Here is a 17,999-nt window from a genome sequence, read left to right as displayed (position 1 = left end):
GATTAAATCTCTGAGATTACAAGCCCAGCCTCTGGCCCCATCATCGATTGGGGGAAACACCCAAGTAAGTCATCCAGCCATCGTAACACTTGCGTTGGGGACAAAGACTGTTCTCGCCGCGCATCCTTCATGCCACATCGAGATGCATTGGAACGACCTCCGAAGATGAAGCACAGAGAGGCCTCGACACACACTGCTTTGGTACCGGCTAAAAAGACAAAGTCATCTGTCAAAAGAACCTGCAATACAACTTGTCAAGCTGCCAGTCATCTTCATTGAAGCAAATACATGAGATTGGCGCACACGATGCATCGAAAGCCCAAGTACTGATACATATTGAGAATCCACGCGCTGCATTGAAGTTGATACACCCATCAAAGCACTAGATGCCCTCATCGAAGCAGTCAATGCAGAAGTCCATGGCACACGCTTCCATCAAGTCTACAGTGCGTCTCAAAATACTATCACAGTTTATAACTAGCAATGTTAGGCAAATCACTCAAACACAGGTTCATAGAAAACGCAAGGCCTCTGGTCGATCTCAGAGAAAGGGCTACAAATCAGCCTGCTGGAACTTAGAGCCATATGCTTGGAGAAAAGAGCCTCATGTTGCAAATCAAGTAGCAATGCTCTACACATCTGGTACTGGGCAGTGACCCATGGGATTTATCTTAAAGCAATGTACATCCTGGAAGTGGACAAGATGAGCAGACTTTTTCAGCCATATGTGTGGTCGATAAATCAGATGGTGGTTGACCATCTCTTCCACTGCTGGGAAACGCTGTAGATAGGTCTTATTCTCAACAAACATCGTTAAAAAGTTATATTGGTTCTTCTCCGAGCTGTCCAGGCCCCAGATGCCTTCCTACGGTTGTGGAACAAAGGCATATTATATGCTTTCCCACCACTTACACTCATTGCCCACATGATGCAGAAACTCATCCGGGATCGAGCCAGAACGAATCTGATAGCCCCAGCATGGCTCAGACAACCTTGGTACGCTTATCTGGTTCATTTTTCTGTCGAATTGCCTTTTGTGCTTGGGAGACTACCCCTACCTTTTGATGCAAGGGTGGGAGGGAGGGGGTTCAAATGCTACACCTCTTACAACATGGAGGTTGAGGGCACAGCATTGAGTCAGGTCAGAGAATGGATCCAGTGCAAGAGGTGGTATTTTCAGCACGCAAACCTTCAACCCAGCATCATTACTCCTTCAAAGGGACCATTACATCAACTGGTATTCCTCACATGGAGTAGACCCTTTTACCTGTGAACCAAAAGTACTACAATACTTGCTTCACCTGTCTCAGTCAGGGCTACCAACTTCATCAGTCAGAATTCATCTTAAGGCCATAGCAGTGTATCATGTACATGAAGATGGCCATCATGTCTCAGTTCACCCTTTGGTATCAAAGTTCATGAAAAGACTGATACGATTGCATCTACCAGTTACGAAGCCTCCAGTGCCCTGGGACATTATTGTAACGCTTACAGCCCTTAACAAAACCCTCATTCAAACTACTCAAAACGACCTTTCAAATATGACATGGGAGGTCCTATTTCTTGTTGCAGTGACTTCAGCATGCCAAGTGAGTGAACTATAAGCCCTCGTTCATTTTCCTCCTTACCTGCAGTTCTATCATGACAAGGTGGTATTATGGACACATCTGAAGTTTCTCCCAAAGGTGGTATCCACTTTTCACTTGTCAGTCTATCGCACGTCCCACCTTCTTTTCCAAACCTCATGCCCTTGAGGGTGAGAAACTCCTTCATACACTGGACTGCAAACGAGCCTTGGTGTACTACAAGTGCCATATGCAAAAATGCCGAAGACACCTCAGCTGTTCATTTCCTATGACCTTAACAGGTTCGGAGTAGCCATTTCAAAGAGGACTCTATCAAATTGGGCAGCAACTGCATCCAACAATGCTATACAACAGCTGCTCTAGACATTGCTGACTTAGTGAGAGTGCATCAGGTGCCTGCAACTGCTACATCCATAACGCATCTCTGAGGGGTGCCTATTGAAGATATTTGGAGGCCACTTGGTTCTCTGTGCACACCTCATCGCCCACTACTATCTGGACTCCTTAGCTACTACAAAAGAAAGCATAGTAGGACATGCCGTACTGAGGCACTCTCAAGTCAAGTAGTCTGCCCTCCAAGGTGGTGTCCGGATTGCGAAGAAAAAGAAATCAGCTTCTTGATGCAACCCTTAGCTATGGGACTCCCCACAGATCATGGCTAATTCAGCCCTGCTTATCGACTGGGGGAAAAAAGCAAGTTTGCTTACTGTAAACAGGGTTTTCTGTAGATTAGGATGAATTAGCCATGCGATGCCTGCCCTCCTCCCTGAACAGCAGTCGCTTATACCTAGAGAATCTTTTGGAATAGACTGAGGGGGCGCAGACAACACCCACGTGCGGGAACTCATGCACATGCTCAGTGGCGCAAAAGCTTTGATAGCTTTGAGAGAGAGTTTCTGTCCAGTGCTTCCAGGGGGGTGCACTACCACAGATCATGGCTAATTCATCCTATCTATGGAAAACCCATTTACAGTAAGTATATGTGCTTTTACTGCCACTTTTGAATCATCTACATTCTAGAGATTCTGCAGTGAACCACCTTGGGAGCAGCTTTTGTTTTGTTTTGGGGTTTTTTGAGTTTTGTTTTCAAAAGGAATTCTTCTTAGGCACAACTACCACCAGGCAATAGGACTCAAAGCTTTCACCAACATGAGCAGAGAAGCTGTAAGCCCAACACACCCACCCATTCAAAACCTGAGATGGATTTTTGGCTGAATCCAGAGTAGGTAGCCAGTATTCCAGTCACTGTTCTGGAGGACATCCCTCTAGGGAGGAGGTTGAGATATTTGGTAAACTGTTGGCCCCTCAAACATCTGAATCTTTATGAAAATAAGGGCCGAACACAGATTACAACTAATGGATGTCCCTCCAACTTGCTCTCCCAGAGTGTTTTGGTGCTCAGTCAACACCAGGACCTGCTGAAGTCAGAAATTCTCTCAGAACGGAGCAGTTGAGCCTGCATCACAGCAAGAAAGGGCAGTGATTGTATTCCAGGTACTTCCTGGTCCCTGAGAAAGCTGGAGGATTCCATCCCAACCTAGAATAAGGGCCTTGAACAAATTCCTGAAAAAGCTCAAAATTTCCCTGAGTACCATAATTTCCCTCCTCAGCAAAGAAGTCTGGCTTTGTCTAGATTGAAAGGAGGTGTATGCACAAATAGTACATAAGAATTACCATACTGGGTCAGGCTGAGGGTCCATCAAGCCCAGTATTGTGTCTCCAGCAGTGGCCAATCCAGGTCATAAGTATCTAGCAAGGACCTAAACAGTAAACAGATCCCATGCTGCACTTGCACAATAAGTATTGGCTATTCTTTGTCTACTTGGCTGCTACTAGTTTATGGGCGATTAGATGATCAAGGGGTAAAAGAGGCACTTAGGGATGTCAAGGCCATAAGCAGAGAGACTAAATGAATTATTTGCTTCAGTCTTCACTGAGTAAGATGAGATACCATGCTAGAAATATTCAAAGGTGGTGATTCAGAAGAACTGAAACAAATCTGTGTACCTGGAAGATGTAATAGAACAAATTGATAAACTAAAGCATAGCACTTCAAAGTGGATTACATTCAGGTACCATAGGTATTTCCCTATCCCAGAGGGCATACAATACAAATCACCTGGACCAGATGGTAAATATCCCAGAGTGCTGAAAGAACTGAAAAATGAAATTGCCATTGGTAACTTTGCAAACTATCTTTAAAATAGGCTGTGGTACATGAAGATTGGCGGGTTGCTAATGTAATGCTAATTTTTAAAAAGGCATCTAGGGAAGATCAGGAAACTATAGACCAGGGAGCCTGTCTGTGCCAGGCAAAATGGAAGAAATTATCATAAAGAACAAAATTACTGAGCATAGGCATAATTTAATGGGGCAAAGCCATCATGGATTTAACCCAGGGAAGTCTTGCCTCACCAGTCTACTACTTTTTTTTTTTTTTTTTGAGGGCGTAAATAAACATTCATAAAGGTGAGCCAAGTAATGTAGTGCATCTGGATTTCCATAAAGCATTTGGCAAAGTCCCTCATGAGAGACTTCTTAGGAAATTTAAAAAGTCATAGGATAGGAGGCAATGTTCTGTTATGTATTGGGAACTGGTTAAAAGATATAAAAACAGAGAATAGGACTAAATGGTAAATTTTCTCAATGGAGAAAGGTAAATAGTGGAGTGCCCCATGGATCTGTTCTGGAACACATTTTTAAACAACCTAGAAATGGGAACAATGTGTGAGGTGATCAAATTTGCCGATGACAACAATTATTCAAAGTTGTTAAATCACAACAGAATTGTAAGAGGATCTTGCAAAACTGGGAGACTTGACATGCAAATGGCAAATGAAATTTAATATGGACAAGTGCAAAGTGTTGCACTTAGGGAAGAGCGACCCAAATTATAGCTACACAATGCAAGGTTCTACATTAGGAGTCACCACTCAGGAAAATGATCTAGGTGGAGTCATTGATTACATGTTGAAATATTCTGCTCAGTGTGCTGCAGCAGCCAAAAAAGCAAATAGAATGCTAGTAATTATTAGGAAAGGAATGAAGAATAAAACAAAATATCAGAATGCCTCTGTGTATCTCAATAGTGTCTCATCTTGAGTAATGTGTGAAATTCTGGTCACTACATCTTAAAGATATAGCAGTATTAAAAAAGGTACAGAGAAAGGCGACCAAAATGATAAAGGGGATAGAACGATTCCCCTATGAGGAAAGGCTAAAGAGATTAGGACTTTTCAGCTTGGAGAAGAGATTGCTGAGGAGAGATATGATAAAGATCTATAAAATGAGTGAATTGGAATGAGTAAACGTGAATCTGACTAGGGTTTCACACAATGAAGTTACTAAGTTGGACGCTTAAAAATAATAGAAAATATTTTTTTACACAACTCATAATCTCTGGAATTCATTGTCAGAGGATGTGGTGAAAGCTATTGGTATACCCGCATTTAAAAAAGGTTTGGACAAGTTCCTGGAAGAAAATCCATAAACCATTATTAAGGTGGAGTTGCAGAAATACACTGCTTATCCCTGGGATAAACATCATGCAATCTATCTACCTTTTGCCAAGTGACCTGCATTGGCCAGTGTTTGAAACAGGATACTTGGCTCGATGGACCTTTCATATGACATAGTATGGCAAGTCTTATGTTCCTACATAACCTTTTTTTTTTTTTTTTTAAACTTGCTATGCTAACTGCCTTTTGTCACATCGTCTGGCAATGGTTTCCAGAACTTAATTGTGCATTGTGAAAATTTCTTCCAATTTGTTTTTAATGTGCTACTTACTGACTTCATCAAGAGTCTCCTAGTCGTATTTTTTGAAAGAGTAAATAATTGATGTACATTTACCTGTTACTCCATTCATGATTTTATAGATCTGTCATATCCCCCCTCAGCTATCTCTTCTCCAAGCTGAACAGCTGTAACCTCTTTAGCCTTTCCTCATAGAGGAGCCATTCTATTCTCTTTATCATTTTGGTTGCCCTTCTCTCTACCTTTTCCAGTACAAGTATATCTTTGTTGAGATGCACAACCAGCATTGCACATATTACTCCATGGATTGATACAGAGGCATGACATTTTCCACTCCATTCTTTTCCTAATAATTTCTAACATTGCTTTTTTGATGGCCGCTCCACACTGAACCTAGGGTTTCAAAGTATTCTTCATTATGATGCTCAGATCCTTTACTTAGGTGGCAACTCCTAATATGGAACCTAATATTGTATAACTACAGTTAGGATTACTTTTCCCCATGTGCATCACTTTATACTTGTCTAGATTAAATTTCATCTGCCGTTGGATGTCCAGTCTCGCAGGGTCCTCTTGTAATTTTTCACAAATAATTTTGTCTGCAAATTTGATCATCTCACTACTTTTTCCCCTTTCCAGGTTATTTATTAATATATTAAAAAGCACTGGTCCCAGTAGAGATCCCTGAGTCTGGCGCTTTCCTCCGATGTATGCACATATAGAGATACGTCTAGCTCACAGGAAGTATCAGATTTGTAATAGGTAACACAACCTCCAATATCATGTACTGGCTTTTGTCCTAGTATCAGCTTATTTTAACCTGAGGATTTATGTATTTCCTTGCTTGGACAATTGGATGGGCATCTAAGGCAGAGGCAGACAAATCTATGTGAAGTGCCATCTGGGTACTTCATTCACTAGAGTTTTGTCATCAATTACCCCAATTCTGATTTGATCCCAGTACTCTAATTGTAATTTGTAGGGGTTTTACTAAACATGACTTAGGCCATGTCCAATCTCCTTGCCAAAGGAGCTCACAATCTAATATCCATGGTGAAAGGACATCAACTTGGTCCCTGTTGAGACTGCTGAGGCTAATGGCTTTCATGGTGCATTTCCAAATGAGACAAACCTAGTGAATCTTCAAGTCTCGGTGGAATCAAGCTACTCCTGCACTATGGCAGTGCTCAGACTCCCTGTCTCGGTGATTCTCCCATGGACATTCAGGTGGAAATTTATTTTATTTATGTATTTGTTTTATATGTTCTTGAACAAGTGGAGAAGAGCAGGCTCCATGATTGTTTTGAGAAACTGCTGAGTTGTAGAACTGAGACACTTCTCATGGAAAGATCTTAAGAGCCGCATGCCTGGCACGAAAGGAGAGCATTCTGCAAGACATGTAGTTGTCACCTGGGACCGTGGTCTCCGTATCAGGATATGGCAAGGATCATCTCTCCAGTAGAATATACCCATGATCTTTTTGCAACAGGTAAGGGCAAGATCCTAAACCTCTCTTGTCCCACTCGACTTCCCGAGTACTTAAGAGAACTCTAAGGCTCACCTTAGTGCAGTTGGTATTTAGCAGCAATGTAGAAGGAAACGTCAGCTTTCTCTATATTTTTGGTTCTCAGACCTGGAGGGGTTGCTTTAATTGAAGCCTTCTGCCTATGCTGTCGCTTTCCAAGCATCCCATGTTCTTGCCTAAGATGTTAGGTTTCATCTGGGACTAGTCAGTTGTCCTTCCACTGATTTTTCCTTCACTTTTTTGACTGCAGGAGAGCTGTTATCTTCTACCTGACCTTAGAGGTGCATGAGGGCCAGTGTGTCCGGGCCGTTGTGACATTAATTGCCCAGCAAAGGTTTATTATCATTAGGGTGATCTGCAAGGCTGCCTTGTGAAATTCAGACTACATACGCTTATAGCCCATTACTGTTCAGACAGGACTGTCATTTTGGACCGTCTGTTCTCTCTGGCCTTTTTGGAGGAAGAGCTCAGTTCCACCCCTTCTAGGATCCATTGTATAACTTTTTTGTTCTCCTCGTATATCGTGTGGGGGAAGGAAAAAAAAAAATTCTGCTGCCCATCGGTGACTTTAATGATGCGTCCCCTTCCCTTTTCTTTTTTTTTTAAATTTGACAGCCCTCAGCTAGTAAATCCCCGTTAATGTGTGACTATGGTGAACCTCTTGTCTTCAGAAAAAGAACGTTGCTTGCCTGTAACAAATGTTCTCTGAAGGCAGCAGTTTACCAGTAACACAAACACTCCCACCTCCCCTTTTGGAGTTTTTTTTTGGGTTTTTTTCCATGGAAACTGTGTTAACAGCACTGAGGGAAGCAGCCCAGCGCTGCAGGATTGGCGAACTCCATGCATGTGTGCAGTAAGTGTATGTAAAGCCTTTCCAGAAAGCTCTGCAAGAAATGTTCATTTGGCACTGAGCACAGTCATGTGAAAATGGTGATATAATACGTTTCCTTAATTGAATATTGTAGCGAGTGACTATTAGCACAGCACCACAATTAATGAATGACAACATTGGACAATTAGTTGACTTTACTTTAGCAAGCATTCTGAAAAGCATCTCTCATTCTACAATAGTTTTTTTTTGTTTTAGTTGGGGGGTGTTGGCCGATTCAGTGGCTGTGCTGAACGTATCAATGCGTGAGACTCTGGTTCATTTTCCAAGCCTGGCTTGTGCTTCTCAGGGCTGGAGGGATATGCTACAGCCGCAGCATTTACCTCTCCTATCAGGAGGGAGTCTCAACCGTTGGACCACAGTGACACCTAGTGGGCAGACTCGAGGTGCAAACACTTTGGGTTCTGGAAAAATCTTTTGTCTGTAATGCCTGGATGAGGATTTGTGGCTGTGATGACTGGGCTAGATAGAGGAGCGGTTAAAAATAAGGTTCTCCCCCTCCTATATGTAAGGCATGACTCATGTGCTCTAGCTACTCCTGGAGGAATTCTGCACACAAAAACTTAAAATTCTGTAAACTTTATATTGGTCAAATCACAGTTTACATGACAGTCTTTAATTACATTTTAAATTAATACAGAAAAAAGTTATTACTTAAGAGATGCAGAATTTCCTTAGAAATTCACTGTAAGAGTGTCCCTTCCACTCGCTCTCCCTACTCCCCTGGCCACTCTGCCCTCTCAGGCCCCAACTCCTCCAACTTCCAGTATCTCTCCCCTCCACCTCTAGGCTCAACCCCTTCCACTCTATTGCCACTCCCAGAGTTTGACCCTCCCTCTCTCTAGTACACACCCTCATACGGCTCCCTCACTCTCTTGCACACATACATCCCCTCATACAGGGCCCTCTCTCTTGCATACACACTCACACAAGCTCCCTTTCTCTTTCACACATACATCCGCACACAGGCTACCTATGTCTCTCTCTCATGCACCTCTTCACACAAGCTCTGTCTCACACATACACAATCCCGTCACACATGCTAGCACCCTCACATATGCACACATGCTAGCACCCTCACATACGCACTCCTTCACAATCTCCTCATATAGGCTTCCTCTCTCTGGCACCCACACTCAAACTCCACCCTCCCCTCCCCTCTCTCACATCCCTCTCCCTCTCCTCTCACACACACACACACACACACACATTCACTCTCATTCTCACCGGGGCCTTCCTCTTCACCGTAAGCAGAGCACGTCCCACGGCACTCTGGGGCCTTCATCTTCGTGTTCTCCGTTCACGGCATGCCGGGGTCTTCTCTGCATTTTCTGTGCAGAATTTGACAATTCTGCGCAAATTCCGAGCTCCGCAGTAGCGCAGAATTCCCCCAGGACTGGCTCTAGCTCAGAAACTGGTTCCAATGGATCAGGAGAAAACTTCTGTGCCAAAAAAGCCCATGGTGGTTCTTAGTAATTATAATTATATCTAACTAGAAAAAATAATTTTACACTTTTCTCCTTTTGGCACATCTGCACAGATGGTTTTTATGTGACACTGTCTGGCAGAACGTATAAGTACCCAGATTTAATTTGTCCTTAGTGTAGTGCATAGTTTCTCTGGCTACTTTAGACCATCAGTAATAGATTTAAGCCATTGATATTTGAAATGTTTGTATATGCAACTATATATTCTTGTAGTTATTTGCAAGAAAGCATATTTGGCTTACTGATTGTGCCTTGCTGGTCCATTGCATTTAGGTTCTCTGTACTCTCAAGACCGAATCCTCCAGGCCATGGGGAACATCACGTTGGCCTTCCATCTTCTTTGTGAGCGAGCTAATCCCAGTTCCTTCTGGTTGCCCTATATCATGACCCTTCCCAGTGAATATGACACCCCGCTGTATTTTGAAGAAGATGAAGTGCAGTACCTTCAGTCAACTCAGGCTATACACGATGTCTTCAGCCAATACAAAAACACAGCTCGCCAGTACGCCTACTTTTACAAGATCATTCAAGTAGGTTGCTTAAATTTTATGTTATGTGGATGCAGTAGCAAGCATTTTAGTTAAGAGAAGCTAATCTTGTGAAAAAAAATTGTTTGATAATTGCTCCCATTTTATAGTTTCTTTATTTTTTAAATATTTTTCTTGGTATCTAGGCCCTTGATTAGAATGATCTGTTATTCTCTGCCTGTTTTCCTTCATTAAGCATTTTAAGATAAGCTTCTGTCCGTCATATGCCTTTGCTGGCTGTGCTGCCTTCAATATTTGGTCAGTATTGTTCAACTTAGTGGACGAGACGAATGGAAAGGAAAGATGGTTAGTAACTGCCTATGAGAGATCTGGGCATGTAGAATCTGGTGGTTTGTTCATTTGAGCCTCCTTGTACTTTCCCTGCAGCCTCTCTGAAGTCTCAGTAGAATATGCCTGGAGCCTCCTTGGACTTTCACTGCAGCCTCTATGTAGTCTCAGTAGAATATGCCTGGAGCCTCTCTGTAGTCTCAGTATAATATGCCTGGAGCCTCCTTGTACTTTCACTGCAGCCTCTCTGTAGTCTCAGTAGAATATGCCTGGAGCCTCCTTGGACTTTCACTGCAGCTTCTATGTAGTCTCAGTAGAATATGCCTGGAGCCTCTCTGTAGTCTCAGTATAATATGCCTGGAGCCTCCTTGTACTTTCACTGCAGCCTCTCTGTAGTCTCAGTAGAATATGCCTCTAGCCTGCTGCATATAAGGCTGGAAAATTGCATCATATATTGTATTTTCACATGCCAAGGTGCTCTGTTTCCATCCGTCTATTCTGACTTTAAGGATGAATGGTGACCCTCTCGATCATCCTTAGAATGCAGCTCTTATAAATACATTTTATTTGTAGGCGAAGCAGTAAATACAGGGGAAGAAAAATATTGAGAAAACTTGGGAGCCAACCATCCGTTTTTAGGAGCCAGGGACCTTTTACTTCTTTTTCTTTTGTCTGTTTTTATACTTATTTCACTCTGAGTTGCTTATTTTGCTTTTTGTTTTTCCTATTTTCTGCTTCCTTCAGTTTTTTTTCTCCTTTTTTTCCCCTCTCTTGGTGCCTTCTCTCACCACGTCTTTCATCTTCTGGCCCTCCCTCCCCAGCTTCTTCCAGGATGGTAGCTTCCTTTGGCCCAAGCCTGAGCATAACATAGCAATGACGGCAGAAAAAAATCAAATGGTCCATCCAGTCTGCCCAGCAAGTTTCTTATGGTAATATCTGCCGCTCCGTGCAGGCTGCCCCCATGAAGTGCGATATTTCCACCTTTGGCATGGGCCATGCTGCAAAGGTAGTGGCTCGTCGTCTCAGGCACGTGCCAGACACCAACCTTTAGGTGTCTGGAGATCTTACAGCCCTGATGCCTTTTTTTTTTTTCCTTTTTCTCTCTCATTTTTGGGGGAGAAGGGTAGAGTAGTGGAGAGGCTTTGTTTGTTTTTGTTCTCTTCAAAGGTCGGGGTTGGTTCTAAGCAGCAAACCAAAGACGCTTATTCTCTCTTGCCTCTTTGCCTGAGGTTTGAGGCCAAACATGAGCATGTTTCACCCTGGTGTATGCGAGTTGTGCTGGCCACATTCAGGAATAACTAGCAGCACTATAAATATTATGACTACCGTTTTCATATGGAGGACAATTTAGTAGCTCTGTTGATTCGGGTGCCTTGCTCGGGTTGTATGGGGCAATTCTGTCCAGAGAGGTACAAATGTCAAGGGTTTGGGCAAAGTGAATGCAGATGTTTATTGGTTGGTGCCAATTACAGCCACATTTTGAATAGTTTTCTGAAAGATAAGAAGTCAGAGACCAGTCTGATGCAGAATATTCCAAAGGATGGGAGTAGAACCTGTGGAGGTTCTGTTCCTAGTGCTGGCAAGACACATGGGTTTAAGGAGTGGTGGTCAAAAAACAAGCTTGTGTAGGGGGCAGGAGGGCTCACAGTGGGTATTGGCATTGCTGAGGTAAGGTCTTAGAAGTCTGTATAAGTCGAGATCTTGAATTTGGTGTGGTAGAGCATTGGCAGCCAGTGTAAGCTTTCCAAGACTGAGGTGATGTGGTCAAATGTATGTACCTTCATTATCAGGTGGGCTGCAATATTCTGTATAAGCTGAAGTTGGTAGTTTAGGGTGGTGGGAAGACTTACATACAGGCAGATTCAGTAAAGTCCGCGGGAGAGTGGACAAACGCCCGCTTTCCCGGTGCGCGCACCGGCCACTCGCCTGTGCACGCAATTCGGTATTTAAATTAGGTGGTGCAGTAGAAACAGGCAAATGGAGGCGCTAGGGACACTAGCGCGTCCATAGCGCCTCTTTTTAGCCTGGAGCGGCGGGTTTGACAGCCGACGCTCAATTTTGCCGGCGTCGGTTCTCGAGCCCGCTGACAGCCACGGTCTCGGAAACCGGATGCCGGCAAAATTGAGCGTCCGGTTTTCAGCCCGATAGCTGCGGGCCCATTAAAAAAAATTTTTTTTCTTTTTTTTGTATTTTTTTTTTACACTTCGGGACCTCCGACTTAATATCGCCATGATATTAAGTTGGAGGGTGCACAGAAAAGCAGTTTTTACTGCTTTTCTGTGCACTTTCCTGGTGCTGGCAGAAACTAGTGCCTACCTTTGGGTAGGCGCTAATTTCTTAAAGTAAAATGTGCGGCTTGGCTGCACATTTTACTTTCTGTATCGCGCGGAAATACCTAATAGGGCCGTCAACATGCATTTGCATGTTGAGGGTGCTATTAGGTGCCGTGGGTTGGACGCACGTTTTCCGCCCCTTACTGAATAAGGGGTAAGGGAAAATGTGCGTCCAAGAGCATGTTAACAGTGCGCTCCATCGGAGCGCACTGTACTGTATCGGCCTGTTAGTGTGTGTTACATTAATTCAGACGAGAGATGATAGTTGTGAAAATAGCAGTTATGAAGGTGACATTACCCAGTAATGATTGAAGGTAATGAAGGTAGAAGAAAGCAGTTTTAGTTACTGTGAGTGACTGGGTTTTAATTGTCAGTTTGGAGTCTAGTATAAAGCCAAGACTCCAAACTTGCAGGCTGAGAGTAAAGGTTTTTCTTCCAAGCATTACTTTTTGGGAATGGGAGGGCATAATCTTGTTTCTCTGTCCAGAGCATCTCTATAAGATCATGAGAAGACTAGAACAGGTTGTTATTTACTCTTTCAGTAATAGAAGGATTAGGGGGCACTACATGAAAGTTAGCAAATAGCACATTTAAAACAAATTGGAGAAAATGCTTTTTCATTCAGTGCACAATTAAGCTCTGGAATTCATTGCCAGAGGATGTGGCTAAGGCAGTTAGTGTAGCTGGGTTTAAAAAAAAAGGTTTGGACAAGTTCCTGGAGGAGAAGTGGATAAACTGCTATTAATCAAATTGTCTTACTGCTATTACTGGCATTAGTAGCATGGGATTTATTTACTGTTTGCCAGGTACTTATATCATGGATTGGCCCAGCATCCTGTTGGAAACAGGATGCTGGGCTTGTTGGACCCTCAGTCTGACCCAGTATGGCATCATCTTATGTTCTTCTTATGGAAAACTAGCTGAAACAAATCTTATAAAAAATGAATCCTACTGGTTAATAATCAGTGTAATATATCTCAGCTCTTAGGAGGGGAAAGCTTTCATGTAAGTGATATCTGCTGGTGATTTAGGTCTAGCCCAGGGTTTTCACTTTTATAGTAATGCACACTAGCCCCTATAGATTTTTATTTTTTTTTAATGAATGTTTATATTTTTTAATCCTTATTGTTGTGGTCTTATTTTTGCTGGTATTTTTTTTTTTTGTGGTGGTGTTTTTATGCTGTGTTTTATTTGTGGATGGTTGTATCCTTCTCCGTGACCTCATTGAGGCTGGCGTGCGGTATAGAAGTTGGAAAAACATAATTAAAAAATAGGGTCTCGAGTACAAATTCAAGAAGACTTTGTAATGCGAGTGAGAATGCCAAGCCGAGAAGCTAAAGCTCCTTAATGGTGCAATGTGACGCAGCTTATATAGTAAGGGCAGCAGTAATCTTAGATGTTTGGGTACCACATACAGCACAGGTGACCTAAATTGGAGGAAGGATGCATACAAAAGGGATTTCTGGTGCTTTCACTGAGGCTTCTTGAACTGTGTCTATTATGTTTGTGTTTTGAAAACTTCTGCAAGAAAGGGTAACATGGAATATTTGAAGATTGAACTATTAAACTGTCACATAGGAGGAAGTGACATCATCCAGCTCAATGGCTGCTTAAGAGCAGAGCTCCCAAAATGCTTGAAGGAAACCTCCGCTAAAGTTTTTTTTTCTCCCCAAATATCTTAGCAATTCAGCTTCTCATCGGCCGAGATGTCCGCTCAAAAGAAAATAGTGGACTTAAAACAGTTCTTATTCACGAGTGCAGCTGCGGTGCTGGAGGAGGCCACTCGTGAAGGCAGGGGATATGGCTGCAAGCAGTACGGAGGTAGGCTGCACGGACAATGATGGTGGACTTTTGGAACTTGGAGCAGAGACACTCACGCGTGCTGACTTTTCAGCAATGGTTTAAGGAACTAAGGCAAGATATGTCAGCGATTAAAGGCGATTCTGGATACAGTTGCCGAGCTTCACAGTGATGTCACTGATTTTGGGGGGCTGAGTGCATCTTGAGGAACATGATGCAGCTCTTGCACAATGGCAATCGAAGTATGAGTCGCTGATGAAAACTAATGGAGAACTGAGCGAGCGCCTGGAAGACCTTGAGAATAGGTCTTGGTAATCTCCGCTTCCGCCGAGTACCTGAGGGGCCCTGAATTTAGAGACTGCACACCAATGGTAACAAGCATTTGCATGCTTATATTGGGCCTAGATGAGGCAGGGGCTGAGCTTCCAGGCATTGAACTGGATAGAGTACACAGATCGCTTGGCCAGCCCCACAATTACACTTCTCATGACGTGGGTTTTTTTCACATGTTTTCACTGAAGGAGAAAATCAGCTCGATGGCTAGAAAATCGGGGCCGATCGATATAAGGGCACCAAGATTGACATTTTCCAGGATCTTTTTCCTATAACGATGAGATACTTCAGGAACACATCATATCTGTCCTGCGTATAGATTATATAAAATATCGCTGGCTTTTCCCATTCAGCCTCATCTTTTCCATTAAAGGCATTTCATCTTGAGTCGGCAAGATCCTAGCTTCAGCTGGCTTATTAATCCAGAAGCAAGCCCCCAGTAAGGGATTGTCGATGGTCCAGATGTGGGAAATGCAAGCCAGGTGGCAGAGTGACTAATGGAGAGCGATGCTTAAAGACAGTCTGGAGGCTCATCTAAACATGTTACTACCTGAGAGAGAGAGGGGATAATATGTGACTACTTTTAGGAGGCACCTTGTACAGGAGAGAACTTCTTGTTTCATGCTGATTGGGGAGGAGGCACAATATATGTTTGGCTGTCATAGTGGTGCAAACAAATTGTTAAGACTGACAATAAAATAAGAGGATTTGATTGATCGTTTTCTTTCTTTGAGGGTTTGGAGTCAGGTAATGTTGGTCTTGATGTCATTCACCAAGAGGGAGTGCTTTCCTTGGTGGGAGAGGTGAATAATTGTCAGGGCGGGGGGTGGGGGGAGGATGACGGGTAGAGCATGTTCTTTCCAGTGATAGAACCACTCAAATCGTTTTTATTAGGGGATTCAGGGTTTTCTGGTAGGAATCCAGTCTGGCACCTGGGAAAGATATGAGTCTATGATGTTTACATTACGATGTTTATGCTTCCATCTCTTATGGTATAAGATGGCTTTGTGGAATATTGTTTCCCTAAATGTTAAGGGATTAAATTTCCGCAGAAAGGTGAGACTCATGTTGAGAGAAGCAGAGCGTCTCAAAGCAGATATTTTGTTTTGCCAAGAAACACACATAAAAGAAATGAATGGTTGTTGAGGTCTGGTTCGTATCCACTGAAATGTTTTTGCTTCCTCCTCAATTAAGAATAAATATGGAGGGTTTTTTTTTTTGTTTTATAAAAATTTGGTGGCCAATTTCAGATCAATCATTAGGGATCAAGAGGGGCAGTTATAAATATGAAAATAGGATTTCTTTGGTTAATCTTTATGCCCTATCACAGCTCAGTTCCTTTTTTTATTCTCTTTCAATAATTTTAACTGAATGGGTAGAGGGACATCTTATTATAGGAGGAAACTTTAATTTGACCATATCATATTTAGACAATTCTGGTGGGCTAAGCTCCTCTTCCCGTCCTCATAGACCGAGACTGAAAGACTTTATTTCTGATTGGGGTTTGATTGATATTTGGAGGCTGCATAACCTGATGACTCATAATTACACCTTTTTCTCTAAATTGCATACATTTTACTTGAGGATAGATTCATTTTTAATTGATAAATCCTTGGCCATGCAGGTCTCCGATGCTGATATCAGTCAATTAACCTGGTCTGATCACACCCCAGTTTGGATTAAAATAGTGTATTTCCTAGTGTGTAGCAGATGAACTCAGGACCAATGGGTAGAGTGTACTCCTGATAGCAGTTGGAGACGGATCAGATTTCAATCTGATGTCAGCCCTAGTACATATACCCATGCAGGAAGTGCAGCTCTTCAGTATTTTCCGTCTCCATAGCAGTTCGGGACTCTATGCATGCTAGCACAGCGTTAGAGTAATTTAGCAAAGAAAACCAAAACAAGACCACCAGGCGACCAACAGAGTCAAAACTCTACTGGAGAGCCTCGGGTGGGTGGTCAACACAAACAAGAGCTGTTTGCAGCCCTCCCAATCTCTAGAATACTTGGGAGTCTGTTTCGACACCAAACAAGTCAAAGTCATCCTGACACCGGCAAAGAGATCAAAACTGATGACCCAGTTGCGAACACTGTTGAGCGAGCTTCGCCCCACAGCATGGGACTCCTCCAAGTCCTCGGCCTCATGGCATCCACACTGGAAGTAGTGCCATGGGCAAGAGCTCACATGAGACCCTTACAGCGCTCCCTACTATCATGATGGAATCCGCTGTCCCAGAACTATAGGTTTTACCGCCTGGATGTTCAGGCTCGAGAGGACACAGCATTTGCAAGGGCAGTACTAAGTGGGCCACGGGCAGCCTCCCACCCGGTTCGGGAGTAGCTTTATACATCCCATTGGTCCTGAGTCCATCTGCTACATGCTAGGAAATGGAGAAATTACTTACCTGATAATTTCGTTTTCCTTAGTGTGTAGACAGATGGACTCAGCATCCCACCCACGGCTGCCGTTATTCATGGAATTCTCGAGTGACATCCCCAAGAGCGAGTGATTCATGGGTTAGCCAAGCTTTCCCCTCAATTAGGACACCCATCCTACCGGGGGTTGACATTTCTCGGTTGAGGGCACTGGCGGTCTCCAGCTATAACCAATTCAACCAGTTCAAGTTAATCAAGTGATCCAAGTTATTCAGTCATACATATATCCACAATGCTTTTCGAGGAGAATACTGAAGAGCTGCACTTCCTGCAGGGGTATATGTACTAGGGGCTGACGTCAGATTGAAATCTGATCCGTCTCCAACTGCTATCAGGAGTACACTATACCCATTGGTCCTGAGTCCATCTGTCTACACTAAGGAAAACAAAATTATCAGGTAAGTAATTTCTCCATTAAGGGCCACATAGGGGAGGGTTTCTGGAGGCAAAACGATAAGATTTTTCCACACTGGTAAACAACAAGTGGTAACTACCAATCTACACTCAGCAATATCAGCAGGAATTAAAGATAATCCCTCTCTTCACTTTAAATGTGAAATGTTAGAAAATAGATTAAGAGCTAAAAATTTGAGATTGTTAAATTTCCCATATACTCATTTATTATCTGGCAACGAGTTTAAGAAATATGCAGCTGAAGTCCTCCACGTTTTCACTGTCCAGTTGTTTTTATATGCCTGATTAAACGGATGGTTCTGGCCTCGGAGGAGGGAGCTCTTTCAAGTAGAAAGCTTACTCTTTTTTTTTTTTTTCCTTCAAATTTCTAATGATGGGATTACTACTCGATCTAGTTAGTTAGTTTTATGTTGAATAGTGATAGAGAGATTTTTCTTAAACAGTATTTTAAGTTTAAGGATGCTTTATGGCCATAGGTTTTTTTGTGTTCCCAGATGTATCTAAGGAAGAGAAAATTGTTTTTACAATTGAAACCTAGGCTTTTGGCCCTAGGTGCTAAATTCTTTTTGAAGTTTCCATGCAAATGTATAGGTACCTACCAAGGTAACAAGTTTGTTTTTGT

At 42.9% G+C, this 17,999-nt stretch overlaps 1 protein-coding gene across 2 annotated transcripts in view; it reads left to right on the top strand.

The window, feature by feature from the left end:
• The window catches only part of SETD3 (SET domain containing 3, actin histidine methyltransferase), a 182,043-nt gene that overhangs the window by 72,004 nt on the left and 92,040 nt on the right, over window positions 1-17,999 (top strand). For both annotated transcript variants that reach the window (XM_029597913.1, XM_029597912.1), the window contains exon 6: window positions 9,517-9,773. In XM_029597913.1, coding sequence (XP_029453773.1) covers window positions 9,517-9,773 — 257 coding nt within the window. The remainder of the gene's footprint in view (window positions 1-9,516; window positions 9,774-17,999) is intronic.

The sequence above is a fragment of the Rhinatrema bivittatum genome, chromosome 4, assembly GCF_901001135.1.
Source record: "Rhinatrema bivittatum chromosome 4, aRhiBiv1.1, whole genome shotgun sequence".
NCBI lineage: Eukaryota > Metazoa > Chordata > Amphibia > Gymnophiona > Rhinatrematidae > Rhinatrema > Rhinatrema bivittatum.
The sequence above is the reverse complement of the archived record's forward strand: the minus strand, read 5'-3'. Positions and strand labels throughout refer to the sequence as shown.